At 56.8% G+C, this 16,937-nt stretch overlaps 4 protein-coding genes across 4 annotated transcripts; all 4 read left to right on the forward strand.

The window, feature by feature from the left end:
- LDBPK_270540 (hypothetical protein, unknown function) lies at window positions 1-2,754 on the forward strand (the record flags this gene model as incomplete). The annotated part of the gene is made up of 1 exon (XM_003861862.1): window positions 1-2,754. One exon carries the CDS (start codon window positions 1-3, stop codon window positions 2,752-2,754), a length of 2,754 nt encoding a protein of 917 aa, XP_003861910.1.
- A 4,564-nt stretch (window positions 2,755-7,318) lies between these two features.
- On the forward strand, window positions 7,319-8,680 carry LDBPK_270550 (hypothetical protein, conserved; the record flags this gene model as incomplete). The annotated part of the gene is made up of 1 exon (XM_003861863.1): window positions 7,319-8,680. One exon carries the CDS (start codon window positions 7,319-7,321, stop codon window positions 8,678-8,680), a length of 1,362 nt encoding a protein of 453 aa, XP_003861911.1.
- Window positions 8,681-11,948: 3,268 nt separating this feature from the next.
- Window positions 11,949-13,433, forward strand: LDBPK_270560 (hypothetical protein, conserved; the record flags this gene model as incomplete). Its single annotated transcript, XM_003861864.1, has 1 exon — window positions 11,949-13,433. One exon carries the CDS (start codon window positions 11,949-11,951, stop codon window positions 13,431-13,433), a length of 1,485 nt encoding a protein of 494 aa, XP_003861912.1.
- Window positions 13,434-15,174: 1,741 nt separating this feature from the next.
- Window positions 15,175-16,410, forward strand: LDBPK_270570 (hypothetical protein, conserved; the record flags this gene model as incomplete). Its single annotated transcript, XM_003861865.1, has 1 exon — window positions 15,175-16,410. The coding sequence occupies one exon, from the start codon at window positions 15,175-15,177 to the stop codon at window positions 16,408-16,410; it is 1,236 nt and encodes a 411-aa protein (XP_003861913.1).
- Between the last annotated feature and the right edge of the window lie 527 nt (window positions 16,411-16,937).

Raw genomic sequence — 16,937 nt, forward strand, 5'->3', positions numbered from 1 at the left:
ATGCAGGTTGTGGTGCAGGCAAGCAGCCTTGCTGCCGGCGAATCCCGCCGTGGCACGTATCAGACGGCCCTTAGCGATGCGTGCTGCGCAGAAGAAGCCGAAAGTGAGACGGAGAGAAACTGGGGCTATGGTGCCGACGGTAGCACCACCAGCGCGTCACACACCGGCTCGTCTTCTGCACCGAAGCAGGCCCCCGTAACGTCGAGTTTAGTCTTCCAGTATTTCTCTCTGCTCGCCTCCTACCACGGAGCCGGGCACGTGCCGCGGTACTGGGCAGATATGCTTCGCCCGTCTTCGGTAGCAGGAGCCAAAGACGACGATGCCAGCACCAGTGAACACGCTCGGGAGTGTGCGGACGAGCTCATTTCCCCTGTGACGGAGATCGACCTCAGCGTTTGCTACGTGGGGCCGACCATGCTCCTGGCCCTTGCTGACCTGCTTCGCGTGCAATGTGTGACCGTGCAGCGGGGTCGCAGTCAGCGATGGCCAGTGGGCGGCAAGGAGGGTATGGGCACGCTGCCTTCCGTGATGGCACCACTCTGGGGTGCGGGCGCGCGTCGCTCGAGCAAGGGAGAGGAGGTGATGTGCTCCTTGCTTCCGCACTTGACAACATTGCGACTTATGCACCTCGCAATGGATTTCACGGTGCCTGACGATGCCACAGGATCAAAAGGCGGAAACGCGGTGCTGCGCAGCATGCTGGAGGCACTGCAGGGTCACCCCTCGCTGAAGATGCTGGACCTCTCCGGCAACCCAGTGGCGGCGGCGCTGGTGCCGGCCATTTCGCGGCTGGTGCAAGTGACGCCGTCTTTGACGACACTCATGCTTGACGACACGCTCGTCACGGATAGCGAGAAGGAGATGCTGCGCGCACAGTGCTTGCTCAATGAGCTGCGCCTACAGCGTGCGACAGCGGATGGAGCGGCGGCGACAGTTTCCGACGACGCTTCCTCGACGACCTCGCCGGAGTCTGTCACACGAGGGCTGTGGGCGGCGCAGATGTGTGAGAATGTGCTCATGGCGGTGGAGCGCGGCGTTTCCGCTGTGCCGTGGCTCCTTGGGAAGTCTACTGCTCTGATACGTCGCTACGGTACGTCGAAGACGTCACAAGTCGAGACATCCGCTTTTGGAAGAAGTGCTCGTACCTCGCGCACCTCCGATATGACGGGCGGGCTCTCCCAGTTTGGCTCCAGCTCGGTGAGCCCGTCGTCCGCAACGAACGTGGCGCCGAGCTTAGAGATAGCATATTTGAGCTACGACTACACAAGCGAGAGCTCGGCCGCTGCCGTGGCTACAGTGCCTCCGCCGGCGGGTGCAACGTGGAGTGCCGAGTGCACCGAGGTGGCGCGATGCGCCTTCATGTCTCGATCGCTGGCGCAGCGCACCGTGCTGGGAGGGCGGCCGGTGTGGCCCAACGTCCCGAAACCGCTCGAAGCGGTGGTATCGACGGATCTGGCTCCGCCGTCGGCCGCTGCGGTGGCAGCCACGGATCTCCTGCTTACTCTGCGTCAGCAAGTGCTTCCCGAGCCCGAGGCCCCGCCGGGACTGCGCCGCGGCTCAGCACGCGATGACACCTTTCTCACCACTGCTGAGGAAGAGTACTGGTCAGTGCGGAAGAAGCAGGAGGTCCAATGGGGGTACGTGTTGCAGAAGGTCTCGGAAAACCTAGCCCCGGTATTCGTGCGCAATGGGCACACCCTCTACGCGGAGGGCAGCGTGTGCGACAGTATCTACCTTCTTCCCGTATCGCTGCAGGAAACGCGCACCTACGCGGAGCTCCACGTCGGCGTGAATCCGGGACAAGTGAACCGAGTTTTGCCGGGCCAGTGGGTCGGCGAAGCCGAGATCCTCGACTGTCTCTCCATCTACGCCAAGTATCCGTCCTCCGCCACTGATGTAAGCGCTGCAGTGCCCGGCTCGGAGACCGTCTTGCAGCGCAGTAGCACCGTGCGCGTCTTCACTGAAGCAACAGACGACGTCGTTCTCTGGGCACTACCCTTCCGCGTCGCCTTCTTCTACCTCTACGCTCCCTATCAGCTGCTGCATAAGCAGTTTGTCCACCGTACCCCGATGAGCGCCTTCGCCCACATCCACCCGGTTCACCTTGCCTGCGCCCCTGTGCACATGCACGCAAGTCATGGCTCCTGCCCCGCCTCGGCGGGGCAGGGTCGCGACAGCGGTGCTGCGCCAGTTCTTTGCCGATACGCGTTCATGTCGCGCCATGTCCTCTTACTGGAAGAGGGCGAGTTTCTGCTGCGTCTGCCGTCCCTGGCCAGCCACGTGGGGCCTCGCAACGGTGGCCGAACCGCTGCATCGACTAGAGTGGTGATGGAGGATCATCACCTCCTATCGGGTGTGACCGTGCTGACACAGCCCCTCCTAGACCTTGACGCTGCGCTGCGAGTCACCGTCGCCGCCGAACTGGCCGCTGAGAATGGCGGCGCCACTGTCACGTACGCCCGCGGACCCCATGGAACGCTGGCCCTCGGCAAGCAGGCCGAGCTCTGTCGCTTCCGTGCAGCCAAGGTGGAGCGCACAGCGGCGAGCGCTACCATTAGCTACAGTGGAGCCAGTGAGACTGCGGAAACGGTCGGCGACAGCGACGGAAACGCGGCGGTGCTTCGCCAATGCCGCACTGGCGGTAAGGCGGCGCAGTGGCGCTACTCGGCCATCACCAACGAGGAGTTCACCGCTCTCTGTCCTGCACTGCGTGTTGCACTCACTCGGCACATCTGCGTGGTGCACGACCTTTGACAACTGCCGACGGTGTGCGCTGAGGCAATTTGCGAAGCCATCTGCTCTTCGGCACCACGTCACCACTTCTGTCAGGGGGAGCTGCACCCTATCTTGGTTCGCCTTTTTTCTTGTTTGTCTTTTGTGTGTGGTCTTGAGCATCACGAGCGTGATGTCGGATGTAAATTAGCCCTCATCAGCTCACTGTTGTTAGGCAGAGCGTGTCTGCGGCAGTGTTCACGATGGCAGCGGAAAAGGAATAGAGTAACCCGACGGACAAGGGAAAGAGAGAAGCAGAAGGGGCGTGGTGGTGGGAGCTTCATGGAAGTTCGGAATGCAAGAGAGATGCATCTCGAGTATCTGGATGTGTGCCGCACGTTCGTGGCCCTTTGTCAATCGTTGCGTTATCTTCCCCCTGGTGTGCGCCGTGGTTCGGACGAAAAGCGCATCACCGGACTCTCTGCGTGTGTGCGCCCATGCGTGCAATTGTGCCGCCGGGCCTATCTGCAGCGATACCGCGACGCCCATCTGGCACACCACCTAGAGCAACCGTGAGCGCGTGGGCTTTTTACTCACTTGGCATGCGCACATGAGAGCCCACCGTGATTGCCTCGCCGCCGCGCACTCTCCCCTTCCTCCTACACACACACATCTGCATGCAGAGCGGTCCACAAGTGGCTGATGCACCGCCGTTGGTCCTCTCTCCGCGGAGCTGCTTGCGCATACAGCTTCTGCATCTCAACATATTGGACTGCGTCATTGTGACTGGCCAGATTTCCGGGTGCATCATTACCGCTTCTCTCCCATGTCTCCACGTCCTTCCTCTCTGTTCGTTGCCGCTGCAGTGGAAGTGTGCCGCCGCCGCCGCCTCCTCCCCCTTTCCCTTTATCGGCCTCCCTCCCCAACAGTGCATCAAAGCCGTGTTTTTTTTATGTTATTATTACTATTATTTTTTGTTTGTTCACTTTCGTCTGGCCTCCCCAAACACCAGCACCGACAGCTGCCGCCGCCGTAGCAGCAGCACCAGCAGCCCGTCTCTCACCTCTTTTCCACGTTCTTCACCGCCACCCGCACCTCGAAGAAAAAAAAAGAGACAACGATACACACACACACCAGCGAAGAATACGTGAAGACACCACCACCAACACAAAGCAAGTATTCTCTTTAGTGCGTCTTAATTAGAAAACGCACGCACACGCGGGGAACCAAACTTAGAAAAAAAAAAAACAGTTGCGGCTAAAACTAGAAGAGGCGGCAATAAACGCTTCTTCAGCCGGATAGTGATTCGCACCAACGTAGCAACTCGGCGAGAGACGCGCTGACGGGGGAAGGACAATCGACGGCGAGGAAATCGCTCTGCTTGGAACGCATCCAGAAAGCAAAAGGAAGGCAAACACCGTGACGAGAGCGCGAACCAAGGAGGGCAGGTAACAGGTGCCGGACAACGAAGCAAGAAGCGTGCGAATAGTCTTCCTGTGCTCTGTTCGTGCCCGTGTGTGTTGCCGCTGTAACTTTTCCTGTGAAGGTACGAAAGAAATACATTACCAAGGAAATTCAAAAAAAAAGATAATAAAAGGCAAAGGATCACTCAACCCCTCTTCCGCCCCGCGCAACCTACGTAAAGGAACACAACCAATCATATCTGCGACGCCGTTGCACCGCTGCCGTGACTTATCACCACCCTCCCTCACACACGGAGCCTTATCCGAATTGGTGCTGTTGCTTCGTCGTATTGTTCTGATTCTTATCATCACGCGCTTCTGCGCTTCTACCGTGCACCCAGTGCTCTGCGGCCTCGCTATTCTCATTGCTCGCCACACCGCACCTCCGCTGTGTTCCTGCCACGTTGATGCTACTGTCGGCTTTTTTGGGGAGGTTACTTGTATGCGTGTTCGTATTCTCTCCTTCTGTGAGCATACCTCTTTGTTTCTTTATTCTTGATCGTGTCGCAGCAGCAAAAGACGCCGCAGGCACCGCTCATTCAAAAGGGGCAGCCCTATTGTTTTCTTCCGGGGGTGATAACGAACTCCGGGACGCTATCAAAGGACGGCAGCGTCGAATCAGCGGTAAGGAATAAACAGAAACTCAAGTCTTTTCCACAGCTTCGTTTTTTTTTCTTTTGTTGTTTGTAGTTTGCATCTGGCGCTCAGTGCTACATACGTCTTTCTGTCTTCTTTTTCATTGTCTTATTTTTCTTTTTGTTTCTCTTGTGCTCGTGTCTACCCTTCAGAGAACACAAGACAGGTGGAGCATCACTCAGACAGATTACATCAAGCGAAAAAAAAAAAACAGAACCACAACATAAAAACATTCAGACGGGACATACGGCAGAAGGAACTATATCGAGGACATCCGGGAGGATACCGCACGAGACGAGCCAAAAGGAGGAACTATCTGGTTGAGCAAAGAAAGGACGGCACGTTGACACACCGCGGTATTTTCCGTGCGCACTTACGCAAACGTGATTTCTTCGCGGTTGTGTGTGTGCGTGTGTGTGCCTTGATTGCAACGTGCATCCCTTTACACCCCCTCTCTCCCCTCCTCCTTCCTGTACTCATCCCATCCACTTCCCTCCCCTTGACCGTCATTCTCTTTTTTTCCCGTTTTTTGACTTGTTTTACTGTTTACTGAGTCTCTCCCTCTCTGTGTTTCACTTGACCCCTCCTCCTTCCCCCTTTCCCTACTCGCAAAAACACCAAAAAATCAAAAACAATCACCACTATCACTACCACTACCACCACCACCCTTCCCACTTGTCTCTCTTTCTCTTTTCCGTTGTTGGGCTGCCTTCATTTTTTTCTTTCGTTTTGCCAGCTCTCTCTCTGTCGGTCCGTCCGTCTGTCTGTCTGTGTGCGTGTGTGTGTGTGCTGGTCTCGATCTCTCTCGATTCCATCAGTCCGCCGTCTCTCCCTCTCTCTGCATTTTGGTTCCCTGTCCCTGTCTGCTTGCGGAGCCGCATTTAGCTCAGCTTCTCGACAGATTGCAGGTGTCTCTCTTTTTTTTTTTTTTTCAAATCATCGCCTCACATTTTTCTTTCGTTTGCTTCGCCCTCTCTCGCCTTTTTCCGGTGGTCGGAACGTTGCGTTTTCCATCTTTCTTCTTGGTTTACGGGTGTGTGCGTGTCTGCGTGTGTTCGTTCTCCACTCTCTCTTTTCTCTGGAGGGCATCTCTCTCTGTCTGTCTCTGTGTGTGTCTCTGTGAGTGGGCGTGTGTGTGCCCGCAGCGAAAAAAAAAAAAAACAGACCACATTTAGAAAACTAAAGAAAGAAACACTCTTTTTGTTTTCGCTTCGTCTTCCCGCTCTCACTCACTCACTGTCTCACGTACTCCGTCTGTCTCGCTTTCTTTTGTTGTTCTCGTTGTGGCTCGATTCTAATAGCCTCTCTTACCTTTATTTTCCACTTGTTCTTTCTGTTTTTTTCTGTGCTGCTTCCCCTGTGTTTGTTTGTTTGTAGCTCCCTCCCCTTCCTTTCTGTCCTGCCACTCTATATCTCCTCGTGATTTGGCGTGTTCCGGCATTTCGAGTCTGTGTGCGTTGATTCCCAGCGCACGCTTTCGCAGTATTCCCCTCCTCTTGTTTTTTTTTTTTGCTGTGTTGTGTGTGCCCGTTTTTTTTTTTTTTTCGTTTCTGTCGGTTTGGCATCTATATAATTTTTTCGGTAGTCGTTCTCGTTTTTCACGAGAGGTCTCGCCGCCGTGACTACATCCGCCCCACTGACGCAGCTCCCTCCCCCTCCTTGTTTCTCTCTCGTTCTTTGCCACCCACCTTTTGTGTGTACGTGTGTTTGCGCTTTTTTCTTTCCGTTTTTATTGTGGTTTTTGCATCTCCCTCCCTCTCTTCTTTTCTCTCAGGGTAACGGTGTTACTCTTTCTTTTCGCTTGTGTGTGTGTGTGTGTGAGTATTTTGTGTTATGCCCTCTTTCGCTTTTTTAACTCTTAGCCATCACTGCCATCGCTGTTCCTCACTTCCTCTCGCCCTCTCAGTTCCTCTTGCACGCGATTTACACAATCGTAGAGTTTCCCTTTTTTTCCTTCCTCGCTTCTGCGGCCCGGCCCCTTCTGCTGAGCGCCTTCGCTCCCTTATAGCGTCGCAACCTAGCGCGCCGACCGCTCTGCAGCACCGTCGAGCTCGTTGAGGTGGTAGTCATTTTTTATTTCTCTCGTTCTTTCAGAAGGTGGCCCTGCACTCTTCGCCTTGTTTGACTGGCGCAGACGCATAACACGAGGAGCGCGTCTAGTTGCATCTTCAGCACACGCTCTACTAGCTTGTCTCGTGCACTTGCTTGCTCATCGACTCCCGCATAACTGGACTCCCTGTATATCGCTCTCTTTATTTTTCCTTGAGGTGCTTCTCTTTTATGCTGTCAGTGCGTTTCTTGGTTGCGGTTTTTAAGCTAATCTAGCTGGTTTCCTTTTTCTTCTTGTCTTCGTTCTTTGTACAGCTCGTGCTCTCGACCATCCACTGCCTTTTTTCTGCTTCCGATTGCGCCCTCCCTCCCCCCACCCGTCCACCACCCTCTCTATCTAACCTGCCGGTACCTTTTGGTTTATTCCATTTCGTGTCAGTAGCGGCGTAGCTACCATCATGCAGAACAGCAACAGCAGTTATCCCTCGCAGAAGCCGTACCGCGGCCGAGGCATTACGGATGGCCCCAGCATGGGCACGCCGCATTCAACCTACTCGCAGCAGAAACCTCCCACGTCCCCGCTCGTGTTTGCAGCGCCGGGTAGCGGAACGCCCCCGCAGCAGCAGGATCCCCTCTCCGCTTCGCTGTACTCTGAGCCGCTGCCGATGAACTATAAAGCGCCGCTGGGGCGTCACAACAGCCGCACCCTCATTGAGGTAGAGGATAGTCCTATCAAAGTCACTTGCCTCACCAAGGGTGGTACCCGCTCGCCGTACATGACGCCGATGCCGAGCGACATGGCCCCCGATGCGGACCGCAGCGGCCGGCACAATCCCTACACCTTCAGCTACTCCGGTAGCTCCAGTCCCATACAGGTGTCCACGCCGACACACTCGCCACAGGCCAGCGCGTTCGACAGCAGTGCTGCCGCGTCCCGCAGGATGCAGCGCAGCGGCCCGTACGGCTGCACGGAGCCGCCGCTGGCGGATGCCCGCCTCGTACAAGGTCACAGCGTGCGCCTCGACACCACGTTCGCGCTGCCGCCCGAGGTGGTACATCGCGCCTTGAAAGATCGCTGTCGCTACATCCAGTTCCCTGCCAATCTTCCCGTCTTCCCTAAGGCTGGCACACTCGGCCCCAACGCGAACAACGGCAACAACTCGAGCTCGAATGGTAGCACCGGCAGCGGCGGCTCTGGCGAGAGCAGTCTTCCGATTGCCCTTTTCATTGGCCAAGTGCGATTCGAGACGACGGCCGCGGAGCTTCTGTGGCTTGTGCATCGCACCTGCGGGGCCTGCGCGAGCCACCTCGAGAGCCGTGGTGCGGGGTGCTATCTTCTGTACTGCAAGAGCGAGGCCGACCTGACGCTTGTTCGCAGCCTGCACAAGCGCATTCTCTTCGACATTGGTGGCGTATGGCTCGCCCGTACAGCAGACGAGGTGGACGCGATGTGTGAGTACATCGCGCTTGACGCACCGCTTCTCTCCAAGAAGGCTCGCCTGCCGCGCGATTCAATGGTGGTCGAGGAGCTAAAGGCGGATGCTATCAACAGCGGAGGTCGTCGCGGGCACGAAAAGCGAGCCATGAGCGACCATAGCATCTCTGGAAACCGGAGGGGTGGTGGCCGCGGCGCCAGTGCACAAGGCTCTGGTGTCGACGACATGTCGCAGACGGCGAGCGGTGATGCCCGTCAGCAGCCCATGCAGCAGCAGCAGCAGCGGCGGCGGGATCAAGAGGGACTCCCAACGTATGAGGAGTCAGCTCCACCATACCCTGGATACCCACCCCAGTCCTTCGGAGAACGCCCTCTCTACAAGTAAGCCGTTCGATGCACCTGCAGGACAGGAGATCCACGTCGAGAATCGAGAGCTCACGGGCTCCATCTCGCTTCGCCTGGGCGAAACCTCTCAACCCATGGCTGGTTCAACTTGCACTCCCTTCTTTGTTGCGACGGTCTGGGAGCGTCCAGTACACTGCCCGAGCTCCCACTGACGCATACACGGCTGTAAAGCGTCTCCTTCTCCTGAGCGTCCGTGTCTGTACTTGTCTCTGTGATGTGTGCAGGTCTTTGTATCTTTCTGTCTGGTCGCGCGCCAATACGGGCCAAATCATCCCCCCCGCGATGTTCACTCCGTGTTGGCTGTCCCTCTCTCCTTTTTCTTTTTTTTTGGGGTGGTGGGGGGGGGCTTTTTTCTGTCGCCAATGCCTGTTCCGCCCACCGAGCCACCGGACAAACTTGATCGTCCTTCTGTCCGCCTTCTCCTCTCTCTGCATGTCGTTGCCCGCGTCTTTTTTCGAATTGTGGTTTTGCACCGTGCACTCTCTCCGCCAGCTTGTTCGCTTCTTGAGGGAGCGAGCGACAGCGCGAAAAAAGGTCCTGGCCGTGTGCATTTTTATGTGTGTTTCTACCAGTGTAGGTCATAGTTGTGGTCAGGCGCATAACAGACGCGCTTCAACTGCCGAAACCGTCCCTTCATCCCAGATCCTTTCCTTCGTGGCGTCTTTTTTTTACCCTGTTCTTTTTTTCGTCGAGAGCAGGAGCTGCAGGGGAACGACAAAATATGCACGCATGCACACACGCGCTCGAAGAATGCAGAACTTGCAAAAATGGCGAAGGGGAAAAAGCTTCCCGGCGCATCGGTGAGCCGTCGAGAGCGCTAGAAAGCGGTAAAGGCAGCAAACGAGACAAGCGCAGGGCCCAGCCAAAGGTGATGCAATGGTGGCTCGGTGCAAGAGGGATGCTGGTGCCCTCTCGGCTGTGGCGGCTCTTTGGCTGTGAAACACGCGCAGACGGCGAGGAGGGCGGATGCGAAACAAACAAAAAAGGCACACACACACAATGCGAGACCCTCGGCGGATGCAGAGGCAGAACGGAAGCTATTCCGTGATGCGAATGCTGGTGCCGCATGGCGTGTGTAAATTCACATGCGGCTGCTCCTCTGTGCTTGTGCGGTGGGCCGTTTGTGCAACACGTTTTTTTTTTCGTTTGGATGTTTCTGATTTGCGTTTTACTCTCGCCTTCCTCCGCTTTATAAAGAGAGAAGAAAAAAGAAGAACATGTATCACTACTCCACAACGCAGATGTGACGGACGGTAGTGACGTCCACACGTACGCACAAGGATAGCAGTCACCTTTTCTTTTCTCTTGCCGCCGTTTAGCGACCAGTGCGAGATCGAGAGCGTGGGTGCGAGATGAGACGAGAGACGAGAGGCGGAAGCGCGCAGGGGAGCATGGGTGTCTATCTATCTATATATATATATACATCTAAGTGTACAATCTTCTACGAAAAAAGAAAACACACACACGCACAAAGACACACGTGCGCGGCCCACCCTGCACTTTCCCCTATTTGCTCGTTTCTTACATGTTTCTCCCCCTTCCTCTTCTTTTAAATCTCCTTTTGGCGTCTTTCGTTTCCTCGGTTTGCTTCCTTCTCCTCTTCGGCCATGGCGTTGTTCGTGTTGTTGTCATTTTACGCACACCAGCTCGTTATGCAAGAATGTAAGGGCGGTGCCTCTCTCTTTTTTCGTGTGCTCTCTGCGCAGTTCACGGGTGAGTTTGTGTGTGTGTGTGTGTGCTCTTCGCGGTCTCGGAAAGCCACTGCTGAGATGCGTTTGCGACGCCCTGCTGAGATGTGGAACAGGCACACCAACATGGGCGCCGCCATGCATACATACATACATACGTACACACACCCAGACACAAACCGTAGAGGCGCCTACGGATATCGATTCGCATGGCGTGGCGGCCATTCACGCACATACTTTGTTTGTGACCTCCTCTTCCTCATTTGTCATTTCGGTTTGTTGGCGTTTTGCACGTTAATGGTTGTGAAATGGAGCTCCTGCTCTAGTTCCTCCCTCTTATTCGGATTGGGTGCGATTTGACCGTATGTTTACCCCGTATTGGCGACTATGAGTGAATGTGTGCGTGTATGTAGGCATGTATATATATATATATGCACGTGTGTGTGTATGTGTTTGAGTGTGAGTGCAAGTGCAGACGAAACAGAAAGTGGCGTGATGCGTTTGTTCTTGTTGGCTACACCTTTGTCGGCTGTATCCTGCCTTCTCCCTCACTTACGCCTTTTCGTACAGCTTTCATGGATTTCTTTCCATCTTGTTGCCCCGCCCGCCCCACCTGTTCTTTGCCTCTCTCGTCGTCCGTCGCTTATTCGCTACGCTTAACACACACAAAAACACGCGTTTTCTCTTCCTCTGCCTTTTTTTCGCTTTCTATTTTTTTCGTTTTTAATGTTTTGTGCTGCGTCTTTTTTCAGCTGTTTCTCTAACACACTCTCCTCTCTCCGTGTTTCCTACAAAAACTCACACGCACGCTCGAACACACGCACACGCACGCAGGTACGTGCATGCATGTAGCCTCTCTTGATTAAGAACGAAGAAAAAAAAAAACGTAGACTAATATGCCACAGTCGTGGTTCCGTGTAGACACATAAAGAATGAAAAGAGCATAGGGCAGAGTTTTTGGTATGACGATTCGCACGACCTTGGTGTCGTGGGCGCCCTTTAGAGCCGGTAATGGGGGCAAGCGTTTATCGGATTCTGCTGAGGTGAGCGGAAGGAGCGGGCGTAAACCCCAGTCTTGCTAGCTCTACCTCCTCGCGTGCGTGTGTCGGTGCATGCGCTCACCGAGCGAGCAACACGGCGGGTGAGACTCTACCATCACCACCACTCTCCCTCCCTCACGCCAATTCATTCATCGCCATCCGCTCCCTGGTGCGCTCACGCTGGCTGTGACGCACCCCCGCTCCCGCTCACCGAGCTCACGCTTTCGCTCCGCGCCGTCTTCTCTTTATGTGCCTTCACTTTACCGACGTACACGCAAAAGCGCCAGACGCGCGCGCGTGCGCTCATGCTGATATGCCGATGTAGAGAGAACAGAGGAGCATAGCCTGCAGGTCTCCTGCAATAGCCTTCATCTGCGCCCGGGCTCGGCCTATGCATGACGTTCGCTTTGCACGCTTTTCGCCGCAGTTCCTGATCCGCTGGCTGCATCTCGCCTTTACCCCCTCCCCCCTCCCCACGCTCACCCTGTCTTCCTCTGTACGTCTGTTTCTTTGGCGTTGCATGCTCGATGCCTCAACTTGGCGACGCGTTCTGGCAAACTCAGCAGGCTCACATGGTGCACTTTTTCCGTCCACCCTTATCCTTGTGTGTGTCTTCTCGTCGTTCCGCAGAAGACCACGTACGAATGCGTCCATGAGGCTACGGAACCCATGCGGCGTAAAAGGGATAGCAGCCGATGCACTCGTCGACCTTGTCCAGGGCTGCTACCCGTCCGCCACTGTCCTGTTCACCTCGGTGGCGAGTAGTGCTGCCACTGCGGATAACAGTGAGGTCCGCATATCCAGCTCGTTTGACGCATGGCAGGCAAAGCTGCACACACGCCGAGCTTGGAGGCAAGGTCTGACAGTAGAGACCCCTGGATTTCAGCGCATCTTGGCACGCCGCCACATCGTTCCTGCCACTTGGGCGGAGGCTGGAGCGTCATCATGGTGGGCTCTATTGTACGCTGCCGACGCTACAAACAGCCCACCTGTTGCCCTTCCTCAACAGCCATCGAAGTCATTGCCGCCGTCTGACATCGCACACCCCATCCTCTGCTGCCCAGACGCCATCGTGTACATTGGCGGCGTCGAGGTGCGGGATGTGACGCAAGTGGTGGCGCCAATGCTTGTAAACGCGGTGACCAGAGTTGAAGCGCCGCGCAGCACCGTCGGCGCGGCGTCCGCCACACACCGGGCAGAGCGACAGGCACCCAGCTACTGCCGGCGAAGCGTTGACTGGCCTACTATATGGGCAGATAAGCGGTGCGCTATGCGCGGAGCAGACTTGCTGGAGCTTTCGCTCGCCGTGCCGAGCGGCGTAGACCACCGCCATGCGGATGCTCGTGAACGCATGTTAGTCTCCATTGCCAACCCTGATGTCACCTTGGCAGATCTGCAGCGTCAGCGACACGCCGAACGTCGCGGGCCGCTTCGAACGTCCTTTGGGTTTTCGCTTCCCTGCATTCAAGCCGCCCTGCCAGCTGCGGTGATACGTGCCGTCCGTGTGCTGCGCCGGTGGCAACAAGACGTAGTGCACTGCATTCCGAGCACGAGTGCCTTCTGGGTTTCCTCGATCGGCCACCTGCTGGAGACTAGCGTCGGCGATGCAGCCTCTCCACTGACGCAGCGGGCGGAAGCATGTACGCGGCAGGAACAGGAGTTGGGGATGTCGGAGACGCAGGTGCGCCACCTTTTCGCCATCGTGCAACCCGACAGCGATCAAACAAAAATCCGAGTGCCGCCTCCCGGGGAGGCAACGAAGCTGCTCACGTTTCTCCTCACTTCCACTGTCCTACAGCTGGCGTGTACGTCGCCGTTGGAAGCGTGGAATGGCATAAACTACTTCCTCCCGGCAGAGCGGTTTGATGGCACCACAGATGCCGAGGTGCTGCTCCGCACCATGCGCGGCGGCGCGGGGACACACCTAACCTTTCCCATCTTCTCTACCCTCTACGGCGCATCGTGCGGTGAAGAACAGGGCCCTTTGAGCCAGTCCTCCTCATAGCCTTGTCTGTGTCACCGGTTCTGATATTCTTGACTGAGAAAGGCGGAACAGAGAAAGTCGTCTGCTCTGTGCGCCTTGTATGTTTTGTCATGTCGCTCGTGTACTTGCCCTCCCCCCCCGCCCCGATCACCACCGCCAGGGCCTGCTGTCTTCACCGTCGTCCACACTCCACGTCACAATCGAAAGGGAACGCAAGTGAAGCAAGGAGCGCAGAACTGCGCGTTGTGTGTCTGCATCTGTGCTGGTATCTTTTACGACGTTTCCCTTCCTTGCTCGCTCTCACACGTTGCGGATTCCGACCTCTTTGAACACAGGAACGCTGCAGGACACCTACACGCACATGGGCATGCCTTTTTTTTTTCGACCTTCAGCGACGTGTTGGACAATGCCGCGAGTCGTCGTTTCAGCCCTGTGCGTTAGTCACCTATTCCAGCATTGATCCTGGCATTTTCCTTTGTCACTTTCTTGAACGCTCGCACGCCTTTCTTTTTTTCGCATGCAGCTCTTCGCAGTATCTCTGGCGTTGAGGCGACACCCCGCAGTGCGTGATGTCGAAGGGCCCAGTGCTCGCATTCACTCTGTGTGTGGGGGGGGGGAGGGTGGCGAGTCAAGCAGTTCCCCCCACCCCCCACCCCCACTCTCCCCCATTCCATGTGAATGCTAAAACACCTCTCGTGGTGATGAGGTCAAGCACCTACGTCGTGGGTAGGTCGACGCGATGTATTGCTGCTGATGCCGACAGTTATGTCGTGGATTGGAGTTGCGTCAGGCGACCTGCGACAAGGGACACATTTGCGCCATCTACGTGATGGGCAGAATGACCGCGTGACTCGAGTGCATCTTACCTGGCTATCACACGGCTTCCTGGCAGAGGAAGGCTAAGCAGCCACCCCGAGAGAGATGCGCGAGTTGGGCACCTGTACATGATGGAGGAGTGGCTGTGAGGCAATCTACAGAGCGGGTGGGTGGGCAGAGTACGAGCCAGGGGACCGTGCTCTCAGAGGACTGCGTCGGCGCAGTGCTCTAGCCCGCGTCTGCCGCTGCTTCGCGCCACGCGATGGACCTGTGACAAACAGGGTGGGGGTAGATCCAGTGGAGTGTTGAACTCATGTTGTATGATTGAAAGTGGACGCGTTGAAAGGGAAAAAAATCGAACGTACCTTATGATTGCGAGTCCCCTCACCGTGGTATCTCAGGGCCCGGTACCACACTCTTTGAGGGGAAGCAAAGCCGTCTGCATCCGGCCCTCGGGTATTGGTTGCGGACTCTAGGTGTTGGCGGGGAGGTCTGGGCTGGCGCTGTGCGGAGGAGACTCGCGGCCATGATGGCCCTGCTGGTACCAGCCCACTACGGATGACGATGGGGAATCCGCAACAGTGTATAGAAGCCAAAAGCAAGCATCAGGCGAACGGACGCGTTGAAAACGAAAGCCTTCGCCGCTTGTTTCCGGCACGGCGCCTTCCCATCACGCACAGCTGCCCACCTCTTCTCCACTCGCGTGTGTTGCGTAAGTCGAGGGACGCACAAACGGCAGCGTGTTCATCACCCCTCTCCCCCTCTGGCTTTTTTGGCACTGCGAGACACACGTCCATCACCACAGCTGGAGCAAGAGCGGGTGCCGGCTAAACACATACAAAGAAGGTTTAAGTCGGCAGCGCACAAGCCCGGCAAGCCCCCTCCTCCGCCGTCCCCTGTCGCAAGTCCACTCACTCTTTCGTTTCTTTCCGATACGGTAGCCACGATGGAGTACCAGATTATCTCGAGCAAGGGTGACAAGTTCGCGCTTTGCATCGACGACGACATGACGGTTGGGGATGTCAAAGGTGTCGCTGCGGCGATGCTGGATGCCCCCGATGACGTCGTCATGACGGTCTCGCTCAACGGCAAGCTCCTTAAAGATGATGCGGAGACCTGGGGAGAGCTGCGCAGACGCCTCTTCCGAAGCCAGCAGCCCCATCCCATGCAGCGCAAGCTCTTCTGCAACGTGACGGATCGCCCAGTGGTGGAGTCCCAGAGCGCCGAGATGCTGCGCATGCTGCCGTCCAAGGAGGAAAAAAAGCTTGAACAGGAGAAAGAGCGCGAGAAGGTGGCCGCGATGGACTCTATGGTAGACACACTCGCCGACAACCCTGCCTTTCTTGAGGGCATGCTGAGTATGAACCCCATGATCAAAAGGATGCAGAAAAAATCACCCGAGGTGGCGCGTATGCTGAAGGATCCGGACACGTTGCGCATGCTCCTGAAGTCCTCCGTTGACCCGCAGCGGCGGCGGGAGATGGAGCGCAACGCAGAGCTGCAGCTTGCTCACATCGCCGCCTTGCCCGGAGGCCAGCAGATGATCAATCATTACATGGATCAGCTCACCGAGGACGAGGAGGAAACCGACGCACAACGGCAGCTCCGCATTGGCAGGTCGACAGCCGAGGTGAGCGACGAGATCGCCCACCCGGACCCAACCAAAGAGGCAAACAACGACCCTTTGCCGAACCCGTGGGCAACGCCGGCCGCGACGGCGTCGGGGGCTGCGTCCCAAACAGGTGGTGCCTTTCCATTCGGCGACGCCGAGGGTTTCCCTTTTTTCAGCCCCTTCGGCTTTCCTCCCGCTGCCGCCTCCTCTCCTAATGGCGCTGCTACCGACCCCGTGGCATCCTCGTTTGTGGGTGGATCTGCGGCCGCGTCGTCGAGCGGCCCGGATCAGGAGGTCATGAACTCCATGATACAAATGATGATGCAATCCATGATGACGCCCCCCTCGGCACCGACAACTGCCACTACCGATGCGCAGTCGCCTTCGACTGCGGCAGCACCGGTGCCTGCATCCCCCTCCGTGTTGTCCGAGGAAACGGTGCAGCGTGGTCTGTCGGCCCTGCGTGAGATGGGGTTTGAGGACGAGGCCCTATGCCGTGAGGCGCTGACGGCCTGCGGTGGCGACGCCGAGGCTGCTGTGGACTACATTGCTGAACATCAGGAGGAGTAGCAGCTTCCTGATTTCCTTTGCTTTTTGCTTTTTCGAGGGTAAGGAAGAAGACGAGTACAGGCAGCGCCTCTCCCGTTTTTTCGAAGTTGCTGGCGTTGCTGCGGACAAGGTGGTGCTTCACTTGCCGGCATCAATCCAGGAGCGATCGCCGCACTGCACAGTAATAATACTCTCACAGATACGCCCAAAGGCTGCGACTGCCTTGCAGCTCTCGCGCTGGGTGCGAGGCAGTGAAGCTGGTTCCAGGCCTGCCACGAGGACAACTGCATGAATTGCGAACCTGGCCACCGGTTTCCGATGCCACGCCGACGTCTCGCGAGAACCGCGCTGCACGATGCGACACGCTGGCACACGGGGGCTCCTTGACGGCAGCGGTTCCACACCAGAAGAACGAGGACGCTGAGCTCACCAGACGGCCGGAGACCGTGCTCGCCCAGCTCCGCACGGGCGCCTGTCCGCACTTCGGATTCCGCCAACGGTGGGTGGCCGGCAGTGACAGCATGGAGCTCACATGGTGTGGTGCCTTC

The sequence above is a fragment of the Leishmania donovani genome, chromosome 27, assembly GCF_000227135.1.
Source record: "Leishmania donovani BPK282A1 complete genome, chromosome 27".
Classification (NCBI taxonomy): domain Eukaryota; phylum Euglenozoa; class Kinetoplastea; order Trypanosomatida; family Trypanosomatidae; genus Leishmania; species Leishmania donovani.